This window comes from Cygnus atratus, chromosome 5, assembly GCF_013377495.2.
Source record: "Cygnus atratus isolate AKBS03 ecotype Queensland, Australia chromosome 5, CAtr_DNAZoo_HiC_assembly, whole genome shotgun sequence".
Taxonomy (NCBI): domain Eukaryota; kingdom Metazoa; phylum Chordata; class Aves; order Anseriformes; family Anatidae; genus Cygnus; species Cygnus atratus.
In genome coordinates, this window is record NC_066366.1 from 35325338 (window position 1) to 35343647 (window position 18310).

The following is an 18310-nucleotide window of genomic DNA, read 5'->3' on the forward strand; positions in this document are numbered from 1 at the left end:
TCCTCTTTCGGACGGGGCGGGCGGGACCGGGGGCGTTTAAAGGAGCCGCACCGGGACCCCCCCGCGCCCCCAAAGCTGCCCCTGCTGCCCCCCCTTTCCCCCCAACGCCCCCAACACCCGCAGGGTCCCTTCCTCCGCGGCCCCGATTTGGGGCGATGGCTGGGGGTGCAGCCCTGCACTCTGCCCCCCACCCCAAATTCGGGTGCCCACGACCCCCCAGCACCTCCCAGGACACCCAGCCCTCTCTGCCTGGGTCTGTGGGTGCAGAGCTGGACCCCCCCTGTTTTTTCCATGCCCTGGGGGCCACGCAGAGCGTCCCCACCCTGGGCACATCCCAACTCGGGGTGCGGGGCCCCGGGGCGCACCCAGGTGCCACGAACCCCGATGTCCCTGCAGGTGTCCCCGGCAGGCGGGCGGCTGCCAGCACCCCCACACCGCCCCGCTGCTCACCGGGAGGGGGGCACGGGCCGGGAGGGTCCCGCAGCGAGGTGGGGGCACCTCCATCACGGCACCGGTTTGGGGTGAATCTGTGCTCCCTTTGGGGTTTGTGCTCCCCGGGATCTGGGGAGCATCGCCGTGGGGCTGAGCACGGCGCAGCGCATGGGGCAGGGCTGCTGCCTTCCTGTTTACGAAGCGGGGTCATTAATTAGGGTGTGCGGGGAGTCGGTGGAGGGGAGGCAGGCGTGGGGCGAGCTCACCCCAGTGGCGATGGGATGGCAGCGGGCAGCCCTATGGACGGGGTCAGGGGCTGGCTGGTGGCGTGTCCCCGTGGGGTCCCCGTGGGTCGGGGTGGCCCTAGGGGACAGGATGAGCGGTGTCAGTGGGTCAGGGCGATGCTGGGGAGCAGGGTGAGGGGTGCCTGTGGGGTGCTGTGGGTCAGGGTGGCTCTGGGGCACAGGGTGAATGGTTTCTGTGGGGTGTCTGTGGGTCAGGGCTGACAATAGTGGTTTGGGGGCAGCAGGGCTTCCCCAGCCCCACTGTCCCATGGGGGAGATCCCATCCCGGGCCTCATCCCCACTGCCAGCCCCACGGAGGCGGGGTGCTGTCTCCCCACTGCCAGCCCCACGGAGGCGGGGCGCTGTCCTGCCCGCCCCCGGCCATGGGGCCAGGCCACCTGCCCCACAGCATTTAGGAGGGACGCCCCAAGCCTCGGCAGTGCCAGCCCGGCCTCGCGCTCCTCTCGCCACCGCTCAGCCCCACAGGTAGGTGCCTCCGGGCCCCCTGCGCAGCGCTCGGCTGCCCCACGGCCAGGCTTCGCTGTGGGGCACCCCACTGGGGGGGTTCACCTGAGGAAGGGTGGGTGCATCGGGCATGGATTGGGGCACTGGGAGCAGATGTAGGGCTGCGGCTCCGCGCCCCGTGTCTGGGCACATCTTCACGCGATGCCGTGCCCAAAGGCGTGCTGGGGCAGTACCGCTGCTGCCACACGCCCGGGTCCGTGGGGATCCCTTTGGGGCAGCCTGGGATGCTGCCTCGCATCGGGGGCTCTGTGCATCCCAGGGTGACCCCGTGTCGGCGGGGCAGGCCCGTGGCCGGAGGCTGGCAGCTGCTTGGGCGCGTGAGGACGGCCCGGGAATCCCAAGCATCTCCTGCTGGGCGCACTGGGGCCTCCGGCTGCTGCTGGGCTGAGTCACGCCACAGCCGGGACGGCCTCGAGCATCCGAGCCGCAGTCAGAGGTGCTGCGGGCCGGCACAGGCACGGTGCCTCACTGCAGGTGGCTTCTTCTGGGGTCACGCCGGCATCTCCGGTGTTCCCCGCAGTGGGGTGGGCGCAGACCCCAGCTGCCTGCACCGTAACTGGTCCCGCATCTCTCCCCAGGGCCCGTGGAGACCGGCAGCTCCTTCCTACAGCCCAGCATGCAGCAGCCCCACGAGCCCCCCGTGCAGCAGCCCCCCGGCTGTGGCAAGCTCATCCCCGTGGGCGGCAACGCCGGTGGGTGCGCCGGTGCCATCCCGAAGGGACCGGTGATCTGCAGCACCGTGTGGTGAGAGCGAGGGGCTGGGGGCAGCAGGGAGGTGGGCAGGGGGTGCTGTGGCGGTGCCGGTGGGGCACTGGGGACAAATTCGGGGAGCCACAATGGGGTCCTGGGGAGCAGGGGCTTGGGGACAAGGTGAGCAGGAGGAGCCCCAGCTCCTGGCACCGAGGGGAAGGCCCGGGTGGTGTGGGATGATGCTGGGACATGGAGCTCCTGTCCCTCGTCACCCAGAGCACCGGGGTTAAGAGCAGGGCCGGGTCCCTCTGACGCTTGCATCCCTGCAGCGGGAACCCCTACGCGGGGCTGGTGAGCCACCTGCGGGCAGCCTGGCTTTCGGGCAAGACACGGCCCTTGGAGTACCGCTTGGCCCAGCTGGAGGCCCTGGGCCGCTTCCTGGAGGAGAAGAAGCAGGACATCCTGGAGGCCACCGCCTTGGACATGGGCAAGGTGAGAGGAGCTGGCAGCTGGGCGCTGCGGTTGCCTCGTCAGGGTCTCACAAACCCCCTTCTCTGGGTCTTGTATCCTCCTGGGTGCAGGTGTGGGGCTCTGGGCATTGGAGTCCCCTTGATGGGCTCTTGCATCCCCCATGGTGTGCTGCGGGCTGGCACGGGGCACCCATAGGTGCTGGGTCCCCGCAGAGCTCTCTGTAGCTGGGATTAGCCGGAGCTCACGAGGGGCCACACTGCTGGATGGGCTCAGTGTCACTCGCCCTGTCCCTGTCCCCCGTGTTGGCCAGTGCCAGGTGGGAGCCTCGGCATTACCGAGCTTCCCCTGGCATCTGCCACAAGCGCCGTGCCCCAAGTGGCCTCGCAGAGGCCCAGGTGCGGAGGCCGTGTCCCGGGGAGCTCCTTGCTGCCCCGGTCGCAGCCGGGATTACCGGCGTTGTGCAACGTGCTGGCCTTGCACATTCCTCCTGCGTGTCAGCGGCACGGTGCCGTGGCACGGGCAGGGACCTGATGTGGCTCTGGGGATTGCGGCACCCCAAGATCTCTCAGATGATCTGTCGAGGAAGCAGGGAGCCTCCCCACCAGGGACAAATGTATTCTCTGCTCAGTGCTTCAGGACCCTTTTCTCGCTTCTTCCTTTCTTGACGTGTCGTGCAGCTCAACAGTCACCTGCTTGCTTTGGTCACGCGGTGTTAGGAAAGGTTTTCCTTGGGGTGTTTTGCCCCGGCGCAGCGTAACTGGGCTTATCTGGCTGTGGCAGCGCTTGGCTCATCGGGGCCACATCTGTGCACACATCAGTGCGGTGGCTGTGCCCGCCCGAAATCTCCCAGGGCTCCTAATTGCCTTGTTTGTTTGGGGTGAGAACCTTCTGCTTCAGCCAGGGGTAGATATGCATCGGCACTCGAAGTGCGTCGTTCACCTCTCCTAATTGTATGTAATTAGAGCCGGTTGTCTAGTAATACGCTTGTTATGCAGGCAGGCCTTCATAGCTAGATGGACAATTCATCTGCTCTTACGCACCGAGGTGGGTGCCTCGCCCCCAGGGATGCCGGTTTCTCTCCGCTGATGATCGAAGGCACCTGGGTGACCTCAGACTTAATGTCCCATCACACAGCCACCCTTCGTGTCCCACCAAAACCCTCAATGGCCCCATCTTCACCAGCGATTTCCTCATCCTCCCAGTGCTGTAACCGGCTGCCTGCACTGAGAGCAGCCCCGTTGCTTTGCCGGAGGTCCGATGTGCCTGCCGGGCACGTGTCGAGGAGCTTGGGAGCTGCTGGGGACCCGAAGGTCCCTCGAGTGGGGCTTGGTGGTGGAGCCTCCTGGGAGCATCAGAGGTCGGGGGCTTTGCAGACTCGCCTTAATAGCGCAAAGAGCTTCTCTCTCCAGGGCTATGGGGTATTCCCGACCCTGCCAAACTCACTTCTGGTGTCTTCGTGCTTTTCCCCCAAGAGCGGGCCTTGGCCACGCTGCTGTGCCGCGGTTATGTCAGCGGAGAGGACTCGTGCGCAGGAAATGCCTCCGCAGCCCCTGCGATTCTGGCTCTGACGCCCAGCCCGCACGCCGCTCCCGAGTCATGGTCAATTTAGTCACTGCCTGTTGGGACGGTTTATCTCGCAGAAACCTGCTGGGTTTGTTTAATTCCCCGCACCTTGCCCAACCTGCCTGTCCCAGCCGCGTGCCGGCTCGGCGCAGCAGCCCCGGGAGCTGCGGGGATTTTTCTGCCTGGTGGCGTTGGGCCGAGCTCCGTCCCGCGGGGCGGTCACGAGGTGCTTGCTCTTCTTCATGTTGCTGTTTGAACAAAGCGAGCTCTTTGAGGCCAGCTCTTGTGCGTGGGCTGTGGAAGGAGGCGCCGGGCTCTGCTTCCAGCTCCTGTGCCCGAGTGGTCAGCGTCCAGTGACTTGCGGCCACAAGGGCAAAGGCACCAGTACAAGAACACAGTGTGGTCCAAAATACATATTTTTTTTTTTCCTCTGGCCAAATACCTGTTTTCATAAAATGTCAGTGACTGTGATGTTCCCCAGTGGCTGCAGGAGATAATGGCTATTTCTGCTTAATAGCTTCTTCTGCTCTGCCCTTCGTGGGCAGACGGGGGGGCAGATTTCTCCTGTGGGTGGGGAGGAGATGGGGTTGGTGTTGGGGTGACACTTATGGTGATGTCTGTCCCCAGCCATCCTTTGAGGCCTATTTCACTGAGATCCTCCTCTGCAAGAACGAGCTCAACAACACCCTTAACAACCTGTCCCACTGGATGAAGGACGAGTACGTGGACAAGAACCTGGTAGGGCAGAAGCTCCGGGCTGACCTGGGAAGGGAAGAGGGGGAGATAAAATGAAAAGGGGCAGAGCGGGTTCGGGAATGGCACTGAGGTGGGGCTTTTCTTGCAGGTGATGCAGCTGGACTCGGCCTTCATCCGCAGGGACCCCTATGGGGTGGTGCTCATCATCGCGCCCTGGAACTACCCCATCCACCTCTTCCTGGTGCCCCTCATCGGGGCCATCGCTGCTGGTGAGGCTCGGCTGCATGGAGCCAGATCTGTCTCCTGCCCCAGGATGCAGGCGGCGCCCAGGCACCAGCAGGGGGACCTGGTCTGGGGTGCCAGGACCATGTCACTGCCCTGATGTCCTGTCCCTCTCCCCGCAGGGAATTGTGTAGTTGTCAAACCCTCAGAGATAGCCAAGAACACCGAGAGGCTTGTCGCCGAAATGCTGACCTGCTACTTGGACAGTGTAAGAAGCTCTCCCTGTCCCTGTCCCGTGCCTAGGGCATTCCCACCCCTTGCTCACACTGAGCTGTGCCCTGTGCCTCCTTGGCAATGTGGCTTCTTCCTCTGTGCTCAGCCAGTGGCTATGGGCCAGCAGCCCGGGGTGCTGTTAGCGGGGATGGGGACAGAGTGACCTGGGCAGGTGCTGACAGGGGGACCCTTCCTCTTACACCACAGGACTGCTTCGCCGTGGTGACCGCGGGCGTGCAGGAGACCACCAGGCTGCTGGAGAACAAGTTCGACTACATCTTCTTCACTGGTACGTCCCTAGAGCCAAAGCCTCAGTCTGGGACCTGATGAAGGACCTGGGGTGAGGGTCTGGCAGGGCTTGATGCACTTTCCCCTGGAGTACCACATCCCAGAGCCGGGCTGAAGCATGGTGGAATCCCCACCGTGACGCATCCCCTTGTGGCCCGCAGGCAGCCCCTCCGTAGGCAGGATCGTGATGACAGCTGCTGCCAAGCACCTGACACCGGTGACGCTGGAGCTGGGGGGCAAGAACCCCTGCTACGTGTCTGACAACTGCGACGTGCAGAACGTGGCCAGGAGGGTGGCCTGGGGACGCTTCTTCAATGCGGGGCAGACCTGCATCGCGCCCGACTACATCCTGTGCAGCGTGGAGATGCAGGACAAGCTGATGCCCGCCCTGCGCGAGGCCATCACCGAATATTTTGGCCCCAACCCGCAGGAGTCCCCTGACTTTGCCCGCATCGTGGGGGACAAGCAGTTCCGCCGCGTGCGGGCGCTGCTGTGCAGCGGGCGCGTGGCCATCGGGGGACAGACGGACGAGAAGGAGCGCTACATCGGTGAGGGTGCCTGAGTGTGGTTTGTCATGTGGGGAGCGAAGAAGTGCCTGGCATGGGGATGTGAGATGGGGAACCGGAGATATGGTGCGAGCCACGACTGCGGGGAAGGCTCTGCAGCTGCCTTTAGGCAGAGATGCAGGGAGATCGTGGAGGGCTCAAAGCTGCAGTCTGCAAGGGATGCATAGCATCTTCTCCTGGGGAAAGGAATCTGTGAAGCAGCAGGTCCCTGGTGAGCCCGGGGCTTGTGTGAGCGCCTGTGCCTGTGCAGTGGGTGATGCATTGCTTTAACCCTTCTCCACAGCCCCCACAGTGCTGGCAGACGTGCAGCCCTCTGATCCTGCCATGCAGGAGGAGATCTTTGGGCCCATCCTGCCCATCGTCGTCGTGGCCAACATGGACGAAGCCATTGACTTCATCAACGCGCGGCCCCGGCCGCTGGCCGTCTACGCCTTCTCCTGCGACAGCAAGGTGCGTGCGGTCCACGGAGCCTAAAAGGGACTGAAGGAAATGGGGCAGCAGGGCTGGTGCCCACCCCGCTGATGCCCTGGGGCATGCTCTGGGCACCCTGGCCTGGGAGAAGAGTTGGCTGATGTCTGAGGAGCGCTGCCACCGAGCCAGCAGACCACAGTCACATCCCCTTCTCCCTTCCCCTCCCAGGTGGTGAACCAGGTGCTGGAGAGAACGAGCAGCGGCAGCTTCTGCGGCAACGACACCCTGATGCAAGTGACACTGACCTCGCTGCCTTTCGGTGGCATTGGTAGGTCCAGAGCCCCCAACCTGCCTGCCTGAGGCAGATGTGACCGGGCCCCTGGTTTGTCCCACCAGAAGCCTTTTGCTTCGCTGCGCTGGAGCTGAGCCCTGGGGCTTTGCAGCTCTGTTTGTGCTGAGCACGTGTGGAGCACCGCAAGGTTTCTTCTCTCTGTGGCTGCTGGCCCAAGCAGCGTTCCACAGTGTGTCAGGGGAAATGCCTCATGTAAAATGTAGGGAAGTTTGTACCACTTGGGTATTTCCTTGGTATTTCTGAGCAGCAATGTGAGCAATTTTTGACATTTGTCAAATGCAGGCAATGTGAGTGGATTTTGTGCCTTCTCTGCTTGGGCTTACTTGGGAGCTCCTCAGGCGCTGCTGTCTTTGGTCAGTCCATCGCTGCTCCTTGTCTGGCATCATTGTGCTTCTTGGGTAGGCGAGCTTTCCTCCTGCAGGCAGCGTGGTGCTGGATCGGAACCCTTAACATCACTCAGGAGCAGGCTTATACTTTCATTCTGCATTTTAAGACTAAGTATTAAGAGTAAAACACTTATGAATGTCAGGGAAATCTGCCTGTGGTAATGTGGAGATCCTCCTCAGCCAAGAGGAAGAAGTACCTGCTTTTCAGTGTCCTTATATGAACACAACAATTGTTTTTTCAGGTAAAAAGTGAGGTCTCCTGAGCACTGGGTTCTGGTTGTGGCATTGCCTACAGTGAGATGTCCAGGGGAGAGCAGCACAGGAATACAGGAAGAATTTGATGATGCTTCCCCAGAATACTTTCCTGATCTTGTGGTCTCTTCCCTAGAATATTCTCTGGAGATTATTGTGGGGAAGAAACTCCACGTGCTCAGCATCTCTGTCAGAGCTGACAGCTGATTCAGACATAATAAGATGCCGAGACAGGAAAGCAGAATTAATTCCTTACCTGACTGTGGATCAGGGAACAATTGTTGGTGGTTCCTGTGCCGTAACTTATCTTTATGGAAATGATTCAGAGAAACGGCCTCAAATTATCAGGTGGAGGGCCTGAAGTCATCAGGGTGAGATGGCATCTGCCAAAGCTTCCGCAGTAACCTGGCTGTGAAGTCACTGGGCTATTAGCCGTGACGTGCAGCCTCAAGCTTAAATCAGCCACAAGAATCAGGGTAACCAGCATTGCCAATGCGCTGCTGATTTTTAAGAGCTCCAGGAAGAGGCTGACCTTCGTTCCAGGCAGGGTGGTGGCCCCTAGCCGTGGGTACATGCGGTAAGGCACCACTGAGGTTGCAGAGGGAAATCAGGCCTCGTAGACCCAGCAGAGCTTTGTGAAGAGCCTGTGACCACGTAGCAAGCGTAGACCAGTCACAGTGATGCACGTGGAACTCCAAGCAGTGGTGAGCTGCAGGGATTATCTGGCACTGTGTGACTGAGGAGCCGTAGAGCTCGACAAGGAACAGGGAAGGGCAAGAGGTCCTGCACCGCGTTGGCCATCGCCTGGCAGCAGGAGATTTCCATGAGAAAAGCCTGCAGCCCTGTGGGTCAGGGTGGGCAGGAGGAGAGTCCTGTAGGAAGTCTGGACCTGTGCTCTCTGTTGCAGGTAACAGTGGCTTGGGGAAATACCATGGCAAGTTCACCTTCGACACCTTCTCTCAGCACCGCGGCTGCCTGCACCGCAACATGGGCCTGGAGGCCATCAACAGCCTGCGCTACCCGCCCTACAACCAGCAGAAGCTGGGGCTGATGACGGCCACCTTCGAGATCAAGCGCAAGGGCATGTGCACCCTGCTCTGAGGAGTGCCCCGCGCCGCTCATGGACTGACCGGGCTGGGGATGCGTGGCTGGGGCCTGCAGAGTGAAACCCCCTTTGTCTGCACCGCTCCCTCTGTCCCGTGCCACATCCTTTGCCTCACTGCCACCCAGATGTGTGTTGGACAGCAGGGACAGACCCCTCCTGCACATTCACTCCTGCCCAGCTTCCTCTGCTCTGGACCGTGTGCTGTGATATAGCTGAAATGTCAAAAATTTCTTGTTCTCACCCCAGACTTCTCTTCTTGGCAGAGAAGCAGCCCCCTGGATGTTGAGAGCCAGCAGTTAGCCCCATCTCTCGTTAGATGACCGTTTCCGTCCCTGTGAACCTTGCTCTCCTGACAGCTGTTGCTTTTTCCTCTGTGTAACTCTGCTTTAGTAAAGACTTTGCATTGAGTTCTGCGGCCTCACAGAAGGAGGCCTCGTGCCTCCTTCACCTGCCTGGGGGTGCAGGGAGTGGGAGGAGACGAGACGAAAATACAGTCGCGGGGTTAACCCTGCGCCCCTGCCCAGCCCCCGGACACCCTATTGTGTCCCCAGGTGTCCCCATGCCCCTGATGGGGACCCTTACTCGTGACATGGCTGCAGGGACAGTTGGCACTTGAGGAACTCTGTGCACTGGCAGCCCCGCGGGGATGCCTGGCTGCAGCACTGTGTGCTGGGGCCGGTCCGGAGAGGCAAGGCAGGGCTGTCCCGCTGCGAGGAGCCGTGGCACTGCAAACCCCTCGCCGCCAGCCACTTCCCCGCTGGAGGCATGTTTTGGGCTCACCGTCACCCCACAGCACGATCTCTGGTTGCATCCCATGTCCCAGGCGGTTTGGGCTGGAGCAGAGCCAGCAGTGACGCAGGGAGCCAAGGGGAAGGGCAGGAAGCTGGCAGCCTCCCAGCTCCAGGGAAGCGGGGCAGCCTCTGCCTGCGCCCTGCGCTCGGCAGGGACGTGGCTGCGGTGCCAGGGTGCTGACCGGGCTCCCCAAAGCCACCTCGACCGGGTGTAAGGCTCCCCGTTAGCCAGGACCGCACAGGAACGCGGGCTTTGCAGCCTCCTGCCTCTCCCCAGGGCTGTTGGAGGCTGTCAGCTGCTTCCCGCAGCCCGGCATGGAGGAGCCCTGCGGGCAGCAGCCCCTGGGCGGTGATGCTGGCACAGCCCCCGAGGATGAGGGTGGCACGAGGTGAGAGCAAAGGGATGGCAGCGTGTGGCCAGGACGCAGGGGAGACAGGAGGTGCCCAGACTCCCTGCCCGCTCCATGGCTGCCCCAGTTTGATGCTGGGTGGGCACCGGGCTGGGGAACGTGGAGCTCCTGTGCCTCAGCACCCGGAGGGCTACAGTGGGGATGGGGTCCCCCTGATGTCCCCGTCCCCACAGCGGGAACCCCTACGCGGGGCTGGTGAGCCGCCTGCGGGCAGCCTGGCTCTCGGGGAGGACGCGGCCCTTGGAGTACCGCTTGGCCCAGCTGGAGGCCCTGGGCCGCTTCCTGGAGGAGCAGAAGAAGGACATCCTGGAGGCCCTCGCCTTGGACATGTGCAAGGTCAGGCCACCGGTGTTGGGCACTGGGGGACGCAAGGGGCTGGGGGAGCTGGGGGGCTCTGCCCTGGGCTTGGAGTCAGTGGGCGTGGATGGAGGCAGTGATGAGGAGACCGCGTCCCAGCCCAGCTGCTCCCACCCCTACCAGGAGCAGCCCACGAGGGCTGCACAACCCAGCCAGCTCCGCGTGGCGCTTGGCTCGGAGGTGACATGCTGCCCGGCCTTGTCCCCGGAGCCTTTGCCTGTAAAGCCCCCACGGTGGATGGGGGCGTGGGGAGCACTTGGAGACGTTCCTCCATCCCCACGCGCAGCAGCCTCAGCGTGCAGCGTCTCTGAGGGATGGGGCAGAGCAGACCTTCAAAGAGCCCCAGGCCCCCCGCCGGATACCTCCCCACTTTGGTGCTGCTCGTTTTTCTGCACTGTGGGCACCTCACAGGGCTCCTCATCTTCTGTTCTCCAAGTTGATAACCTCTGCTCGGACAACCACCCCGTCCTCACCACAGCCTGGCAGCTTTGTCTTCTCCTGTTTGTAAACACCAGCTCTTGCATTGGAAGGAGGTGCAGAGCAATGCTCGGTCACTTTGGGGACCTAAACTTGCAAACACCCTCCCTGGTTTTTGTCACAGAGATGTCCTGAGGCTGATGGTGCCATGGACACCTCCTCCATGACCTTCTGTTTGTAAACACCACCTCTTGCGTTGGGAGGGGGTGCAGAGCGACGCTCAGTCCCTTTGGGGAATCCCGTGCTGCATTTCACCCCTTCCCTACAGTCCCCAGTGCCAGCTGGAGGCTCCTCACAAGGCTTAGTGTTGTCCCATTGCCTGGGTTAAAACTCCACATGGGGTGGGCGTGAGAGCGTGTGGCGGTGACGATGGGCACGGTGCTCTGCGTCCCCAGCCGCCCTTTGAAGCCGAGTTCTCCGAGGTCCTCCTGTGCAAGAACGAGCTCAATGAGAGCCTGAACAACCTGTCCCGCTGGATGAAGGACGAGCAGGTGGACAAGAACCTGGTAAGGGGGAAGAGGAGGGGGAAAGGACCTTGCCAGGGTGAGCTGTGGGCAAGGCCGGAGCATGGAGGGGGCGTTCACATGGGGACCTGTCCCACCACAAAGTGCTCCTGATGCGGTGGGTGTCTTGCAGGCGACACAGCTGGACGTGGCCTTCATCCGCAGGGACCCCTATGGGGTGGTGCTCGTCATCGCGCCCTGCAACTACCCCATCTACCTCCTCCTGGTGCCCCTCATTGGAGCCATCGCCGCCGGTCAGGCTGAACCCGTCCACTGCCTGCAGGACGCAGACAGCATGTGCCGGGGCTGGGGACCCTGGTGCGGGGTGCCAGCACATCCGGCTGTGACCACGTCACTGCTCTAATGTCTTCTCCATCTCCCCCTAGGTAACTGTGTCATCGTCAAACCCTCGGAGATCACCAAGAACAGCGAGAGACTCGCAGTGGAAGCACTGCCCAGGTACCTGGACAAAGTAAGAAGCTCTCCCCATGGCTGGCTTCTTCCCACCCCCTGCACGCACTGGGCACATCCCACCTCTGAGTCCTCCAGGAGATGCAGTGCTGCATTTGACCTTGCCCGTTCTGCTTCTGCCATGTATTGGGGTCCCTATGGCCTTGGCTCTTAGAGCACAAGCCCCTGGCTGCCCCGCTGCATGCTCAGCCCCAGGGTGCTCTTGGTGGCGATGAGGACGGAGTGGCACAGGGGACCCTTCCTCTTACGCCGCAGGACTGCTTTGCCGTGGTGACTGCGGGCGTGCAGGAGACCACCACGCTGCTGGAGAACAAGTTCGACTACATCTTCTTCACTGGTACGTCCCTAGAGCCAAAGCCTTGGGCTGGGACCTGACGGAGGATCTGGGGTGAGGGTCTGGCGGGACTTGGTGCTCTTTCCCCCAGAGTACCACATCCCAGAGCTGGGCTGCAGCATGGTGGAATCCCCACCATGACCCATCCCCTTGTGGCCCGCAGGCAGCCCCTCCGTAGGCAGGATCGTGATGACAGCTGCTGCCAAGCACCTGACACCGGTGACGCTGGAGCTGGGGGGCAAGAACCCCTGCTACGTGTCTGACAACTGCGACGTGAAGAGCGTGGCCCGGCGGGTGGCCTGGGGACGCTTCTTCAATGCGGGGCAGACCTGCATCGCGCCCGACTACATCCTGTGCAGCGTGGAGATGCAGAACAAGCTGGTGCCAGCCCTGCGCGAGGCCATCACCATGTTCTATGGCCCCAACCCTCAGAAGTCTGCTGACTTTGCCCGCATCGTGGGGGACAAGCAGTTCCGCCGCGTGCAGGCGCTGCTGTGCAGCGGGCGCGTGGCCATCGGGGGACAGACGGACGAGAAGGAGCGCTACATCGGTGAGGGCTTGCATTTCGGATAAGTCTTTTCCACCTTGCATGGGGTGGGTGTAGGTTTTGGAGAGGGGCTTGCAACCCGAGGGGAGCTGGAAGGGATATTTAGAGAAGGTCTGCATGGGAGCTGGGCAAGGCACCCAGCCTTGGAGGAGGCACCTGCCCTCTGCACAGGTCAAGGTGTCTCCTCCAGGCTTGTGCATGACTGATGCCTTTGGGTTTCTTCCTTTGCAGCCCCAACGGTGCTGGTGGACGTGCAGCCCTCTGATCCTGCCATGCAGGAGGAGATCTTTGGGCCCATCCTGTTCATCATCACTGTGGCCAACGTGGAGGAAGCCATTGACTTCATCAACAGCCGTGAGCGGCCGCTGGTTGTGTATGTCTTCTCCTCCGATGACAAGGTAGAGCGCACAGGCTGCATGGAGCCCATTCTGCGCTCCTTGGTGTGCCTTCAGCCATGTCCCAAATATCTTAGTTGGAGCAGAGATCTGTAGCCGTGGGAGAAGGATGGCAGCTGGGGGTGTGGGGACAAGGGTAGCGAGCCATGTCCCCTTCTCCCTTCCCATCCCAGGTGGTGAACCAGGTGCTGGAGAAGACAAGCAGCGGTGGCTTCTGCGGCAACGACACCCTGATGCACGTGACACTGACCTCGCTGCCCTTCGGTGGCATTGGTAGGTCCAGAGCCCCCAGCCTGCCTGCCTGAGGCAGACATGACTGGGTCCTCGGTTTGTCTGACCAGAAGCTTTTTGCTTCACTGCGCTGGGGCTGAGCCCTGGGGCTTTGCAGCTCTGTTTGTGCTGAGCACATGTCGAGCACTGCAAGGTTTCTTCTCTCTGTGGCTGCTGGCCCAAGCAGCGTTCCCTGCATATAAAGAGATGTCTTATTTAAAAAGGCGGGAATCAGAACATGGCCAGCACATCTCTAGACCTTCATTTTTTTGTGGATCTCCATTTTGGACTCTGGGACTGAATACTGCCCAGTTTCTTATGAATTCCCAAACATCCACATGTTCCTTTAGACAAACACCTGAAGACACAAATTGCGTAAAATTGTTGAGGAGTAAACAGCATGGGATCACATGGATCTGGAGACGTTGCAAAGGCTAACAGCTTTACAGGCACTTGCCATCATCCCCCCTGAGATGGGAAATCATCCAGGAGCGTGCAATTTCCAGTGGTCCTCCCTGGTGCTTCACACAAAGCTTCTTGCAATCGGCAGACCCTGGGAAGGTCCAATATTTATTCTGAGCTGGAGTTTCCTGCTGCAGAAAGGCAGCTGAGAAGGCAGTCACTCGGCTTCCTGCAGTGTCGCGGTCTTCTCCATGTGCCCTGGCCACCACGCAGCACTTTTAGCTTTACGCTTGGTGAACTCAAGACATCAGGCAAGGATCCCTGCGACGTGAAGGAAGTGAATATCTGCTGCAAGGTCTGTAGCCCCCATGTTGCAGAGGCTGCACGCATTACTGAGCTCCCGTGGGATGTTTTCTATCCGGAGCATCAGCTGGAAGAGGTTCCTTTCCTTCTCTGAAGTCTTGCAAAGGCTTCAGAGCACAGCTGTGTCCAGGTCTTCACTCTTTTCCACCACGACCCTACGCAGATGTGTGAGTAGGAGCAGAGCAGGCACGACTGATATCCCAGAGGTATCTCCACCTGTTTCCAGCTCAGAGGATTTGCTACACCAGAAGGATCCCATGTGTTGGGGGGTCTCCAGGCACTTATCCAGGTGCTCCTTGAATCCAGGAGAACTTCTGGTCACCGCAATTTCTGTATGACAAGGGGTTTAAAATCTCATGGGGAGAAACAGCATGCCGGGGCTGGGATTCTGCTGGCCCATTCTGGATGTCTCCTTAGGCTGAAAAAACCACGTCATCACGAGGTGCTTCTGTCTCTCCTTGGAGAGGAAGAAGTCCAGCTGATGGAGACACCTGTGTCTGATGAAAAGCCTTGCTACCTGCTCCAGTTTTCCACTGGAGACTCCGTCTGGCTGACAGCAGCTTTCCTCCTTGTTGGAGCTGAACACAACCATCACCAAATCAGAACAGCCCAGGCTGGAAGGGACCTCAGACAACCGTCAGGTCCAACCTTAACTGGGAAAGGGGAGCCTAGAGGAGATTATCTAGCACTCCATCCCTCAGCTTGACCAGGCTTTGTGTTTTCTCAGGTGGACTGACCAACTCAAGCTGACTCACAGAATTTTATCCCATCAGATGTGAGCGCACCGTTGGGTTTCCTTCCTTGCTGCCAGCCTGCCTGGCTTTCCGGTGCTGGCCAGCTTTCACCTCCTGCAGCCAGCCCACCCATCCTCAGGGAATGTCCACACAGGAGCTACCTCTGTGCTCTTCAGCTGTGGTGCCAGAGCCACTGTGGAGGGCGAGGAGGTGTTTGGGGGGGCTGTGCGTGTGGTGGAGAAGATGTTGTGGTAGGGAAGTGGGGCTGCTGGCGCCTGCTCTGGCACCAGGTGAAGTTTTGCAACCAGGAACTTCCATTTTCATACTGAGCCAAGAAGAGAACAGAAACTTAAGAGGGGAAGGTGGAAGCTGTGGTGCAACAAGAGTTTAAGACAAAGAAACGAAACCAGTTTAAGAAAAAGAAATGAAAACAATTTATCGAGGGTTTTAGTTGCTTATGGAGATGGGGACCCACCTCCCTGCATCTCCGGGGGCACCCCGTGAAGAAGACCCACCTGACCCAGGCTGGTACAAGCCCTGCACAGAGGGCGAGGACAGGAGGGCAGTGAGGAGGTGGCATTTGGGGTCCTCTCCCCAGTGCCACAGGACGACGGGAAGGGCTTCAGCCTGGCACCCCAGCTCAGACGCCCTGTAGGACAGCCCCTCCTGCGTGGAGAAGGCGTTCTGCGCAAGTACTTTTCTGTAGACGTCCTCTGAGCCGCGTTTAGCAGAGAGAGCTTCACTTCGGTAGTGTTGTGGTGCCATGGGGCATGCTGAGGGGGGCTCCAGGGCTTGCTGCCCCATCCAACTTAGAGCGGGCAGCAGCTGGGTGGGAGATAATTTCGGGGTGGCCCTCATTGGGCGCTGTCACAACACGGGATCCGTGCTGTGTGTTGCAGGATCCAGCGGCCTGGGGAATTACCACGGCCGGTTCACCTTCGACACCTTCACCCACCGCCGCGGCTGCCTGCAGCGTGGCACCGGCCTGGAGCCCATCAACGTCCTGCGCTACCCGCCCTACAGCCCCCACAAGATGGGGCTGGTCCGTGCCGCCGCCACCGTCAAGCGCCAAGGGGACTGCGCCCTGCTCTGAGGGGCCACCATGGGGCCACCACGGGGCCACCACGGGGCCACCACGGTGCCGCCAGAAGGTCCACCACAGCCCCACCACAGCCATGGAGGCCCTCCAGGGCAGGTCAATGAATGCTGTCAACTCCTGCAGCCTCCGAATGCTTCCCTGCGCCCGCCGCCATCGCGGTGCCCCCCCCCCGGCCTCCTGTCAGTCAGGGTGCGGGGCGCAGCTGCCGGCCGAGGGGAGGGAGAGGAATGGGCAGGGTAGGGCTTGGGGCGGGACCGCGCCTCCACAGCCGCCCGCTTCCGCCCTTACTTCCCTCTGCCCAATCGCCGCCCCGCCCCGCCGCCGCTCAGCCAATCCGCGGGCACCTGGCTGGAGTCCCTCTCGTTCCCACCCCCCGCGGACTCTCCCCGCACCGCCAATCAGCCGGAGCTGCCCAATAGAAAGCGAGATCAGGCCGTGCGGCCCCGCCCTCCACTCCGAAGTCCCGCCCTCAGCGCGGCTGCCCTCCCCGTGAAGCCGGCGGCGCTCTGCACATGCGCCGTATCCCTTCGCGCCAGCGCGCTGTGACTTGGGGGCGGGCCAGGGGTCAGGACGGCTGGGTCCTTGGGGGAGGTGAGGCCGGTCCTGGGGGGGGGCCGGGAAGGGCGGGGGAGGGTCCCGGGGGCCGGGGGCCGAGGGGGGTGGCTGCCGGGCTCCTCGGGGGCGGCGGAGGCCCGGGGCTGGGGGCGGCTGTCCCCGGGGGGGGGGGATAACGGGGTGTCAGGGGGGCCGCTGGGGGAGGGCACCGGGCCACTTGTGGGGGGGGGGGCGGCAGGAGCAGGGGTCCTTTGGGCGTCTGGGGGGGGGGGGGCGAGGTGCTGGGGGGGGGGGGGGCAAAATGTGGGTGTTTTTTTTTGGGGGGGGGGGCCGAAATCTGGGCCTCTTGGGTGGATTTTGGGGAGGGGGGGTGGGAAATCTGGGCCCCTTGGGTGGGTTTTGGGCGGGGGAGGCGAAATCTGGGCCCCTTGGGTGGTTTTTTTTTGGGGGGGGGGGCGTGTGTCAATTGGGGGGAGGGGGGCAGAAAGCCCCTGTGCTGTGTGGTGCTGGGGAGGGTGCGCTGGGGGCGCCCAGGACACCCGTATCCCTCGGGGGAGGTGAGGGGGGCTGCACCCCTCCGTTGCCGCCAGCCCGCCCCCTGTGTGCCCCCCCCCCCCCCCCCCCAACACCCAGCACTCGGAGCCCACGGCCCCCCCCAGGCAGGAGCGGACATGGCAGCACTGCGCCTGCTGCACCGGGCTGCCCGCACAGGTGAGAGCGGCCGCCCTGCACCCCCCACCCCAAAAACGGCCCCATTCTCTCGGCCCCCCCCCTTACCTCCCTCCTCTGCCCCCTCCCAGGCCCGCCGCCCCCCCCATGTTACCTGCGCCCGCTCAGCACTACCGCCCCCAGGGACTGCTACAGTGAGTACCCCCCCGCCTGCCCCTGTCCCAGCAGGGGGCTGCTGCCATCCCCATGCGCTGTGCAGGGTGGGGACGGTGTCCTGCTCCCCGCAGAGTACGTCAATGTCCAGGAGCCGGCCATGGACATGAAGTCCATCACCGACCGCGCCGCCCAGACCCTGCTGTGGACGGAGCTCTTCCGAGGTGAGCCTTGTGGCACGGCCCCGCACGTGCCCCCCTGGTCCCCCCGCTGTCCCCTGGGGTGATGTCCTGCTCCCACCGGAACCCCCCCAGGCCTGGCCATGACGCTGAGCTACCTCTTCCGTGAGCCGGCCACCATCAACTACCCCTTTGAGAAGGGGCCGCTGAGCCCACGCTTCCGTGGGGAGCACGCCCTGCGCCGCTATCCCTCTGGGGAGGAGAGGTGCATCGCCTGCAAGCTGTGCGAGGCCGTCTGCCCGGCACAGGTGAGCCCCCCGCACCCCCTTCCTCTGTCACTGGGGGCTCTCGGGAGCCCCTGATGCCATCTTCCCCCACCTCGGTGACAGGCCATCACCATCGAGGCCGAGCCCAGGGCCGACGGCAGCCGCCGCACCACCCGCTACGACATCGACATGACCAAGTGCATCTACTGCGGCTTCTGCCAGGAGGCCTGCCCCGTGGACGCCATCGTGGAGGTGAGTCCGGGAGCGGAGCCTCCAGCCCGGGGAGGGGGACGCCGAGCTCCCTGGGGACGTGGGGGTCTCACGGTGAGCGTCTCTTGTCCCGGCAGGGCCCCAACTTTGAGTTCTCGACGGAGACGCACGAGGAGCTGCTCTACAACAAGGAGAAGCTGCTCAACAACGGCGACAAGTGGGAGGCCGAGATCGCGGCCAACATCCAGGCCGATTACCTGTACCGGTGACGGCCGGGGGCCGTGCCATGTCCCCACCGATCCCATAATAAAGGGCCCTCAGGTGCTGCCACAGCCCCCCTGTGCTGGGGGGGGGGGCACCGGCCCCTTCCTAACCCCGAGCTTGTGCCTTGGTCTCTTCTTTGCCAATCCTGGGGCTGGGGAAGCCCCTGGGTGGGTGTATCAGTGGAGGGGGCGGCATGGTTGTGCCACGGGGAGGGGGGCAGCGGTGCTGGTGAGGGCCTCCCATCCGTACCCCGTTTTGGGGTGGCACGGGAGCATGGGGAGCACCCGTGGGAGGGGATGTGGGCGCCGTGGGGTTAAGCCGAGTGGGGCAGGGGGAGGCACAGCA

General features: G+C 62.4%; 3 protein-coding genes across 4 annotated transcripts; all 3 read left to right on the plus strand.

Annotated features, from left to right (window-relative positions):
• The first annotated feature begins 1080 nt into the window (after positions 1-1080).
• LOC118244692 (aldehyde dehydrogenase family 3 member B1-like) lies at positions 1081-8917 on the plus strand. Of its 2 annotated transcripts, none has more exons than XM_035539828.2 (11): positions 1081-1202; positions 1820-1985; positions 2261-2423; positions 4593-4703; positions 4810-4930; positions 5066-5151; positions 5364-5445; positions 5606-5992; positions 6294-6460; positions 6650-6749; positions 8319-8917. In XM_035539828.2, exons 2-11 carry the CDS (start codon positions 1858-1860, stop codon positions 8510-8512), a joined length of 1539 nt encoding a protein of 512 aa, XP_035395721.1. In that variant the 5' UTR covers positions 1081-1202; positions 1820-1857; the 3' UTR covers positions 8513-8917. The 2 variants fall into 2 exon arrangements, with proteins under 2 accessions (XP_035395721.1, XP_035395722.1); XM_035539829.2 differs by lacking the exon at positions 1081-1202 and adding an exon at positions 1634-1715.
• Positions 8918-9387: 470 nt separating this feature from the next.
• On the plus strand, positions 9388-15789 carry LOC118244693 (aldehyde dehydrogenase family 3 member B1-like). Its single transcript, XM_035539830.2, has 10 exons — positions 9388-9696; positions 9891-10053; positions 10947-11057; positions 11188-11308; positions 11441-11526; positions 11781-11862; positions 12023-12409; positions 12638-12804; positions 12975-13074; positions 15470-15789. The coding sequence occupies exons 1-10, from the start codon at positions 9623-9625 to the stop codon at positions 15661-15663; spliced, it is 1485 nt and encodes a 494-aa protein (XP_035395723.1). The 5' UTR covers positions 9388-9622; the 3' UTR covers positions 15664-15789.
• A 374-nt stretch (positions 15790-16163) lies between these two features.
• NDUFS8 (NADH:ubiquinone oxidoreductase core subunit S8) lies at positions 16164-18080 on the plus strand. Its single transcript, XM_035539855.2, has 7 exons — positions 16164-16260; positions 16858-16935; positions 17025-17087; positions 17181-17270; positions 17361-17533; positions 17615-17743; positions 17839-18080. The coding sequence occupies exons 1-7, from the start codon at positions 16182-16184 to the stop codon at positions 17968-17970; spliced, it is 744 nt and encodes a 247-aa protein (XP_035395748.2). The 5' UTR covers positions 16164-16181; the 3' UTR covers positions 17971-18080.
• The last annotated feature ends 230 nt before the right edge of the window (positions 18081-18310 follow it).

What these genes read in the sequence shown, in the direction of transcription:
- NDUFS8 (XM_035539855.2), top strand. Translation starts at nt 16,182, where the DNA reads ATGCGCCGTATCCCTTCGCGCCAGCGCGCTGTGACTTGGGGGCGGGCC. An exon ending in CGCCCCCAGGGACTGCTACA is followed by an intron (nt 17,088 to 17,180) that starts GTGAGTACCCCC and finishes TGCTCCCCGCAG; the next exon opens with AGTACGTCAATGTCCAGGAG. An exon ending in AGGCCGTCTGCCCGGCACAG is followed by an intron (nt 17,534 to 17,614) that starts GTGAGCCCCCCG and finishes CCTCGGTGACAG; the next exon opens with GCCATCACCATCGAGGCCGA.
- LOC118244693 (XM_035539830.2), top strand. Translation starts at nt 9,623, where the DNA reads ATGGAGGAGCCCTGCGGGCAGCAGCCCCTGGGCGGTGATGCTGGCACA. An exon ending in TCGCCTTGGACATGTGCAAG is followed by an intron (nt 10,054 to 10,946) that starts GTCAGGCCACCG and finishes CTGCGTCCCCAG; the next exon opens with CCGCCCTTTGAAGCCGAGTT. An exon ending in CGACTACATCTTCTTCACTG is followed by an intron (nt 11,863 to 12,022) that starts GTACGTCCCTAG and finishes TGTGGCCCGCAG; the next exon opens with GCAGCCCCTCCGTAGGCAGG.
- LOC118244692 (XM_035539828.2), top strand. Translation starts at nt 1,858, where the DNA reads ATGCAGCAGCCCCACGAGCCCCCCGTGCAGCAGCCCCCCGGCTGTGGC. An exon ending in TGACCTGCTACTTGGACAGT is followed by an intron (nt 5,152 to 5,363) that starts GTAAGAAGCTCT and finishes CTTACACCACAG; the next exon opens with GACTGCTTCGCCGTGGTGAC. An exon ending in GCTGCCTTTCGGTGGCATTG is followed by an intron (nt 6,750 to 8,318) that starts GTAGGTCCAGAG and finishes TCTCTGTTGCAG; the next exon opens with GTAACAGTGGCTTGGGGAAA.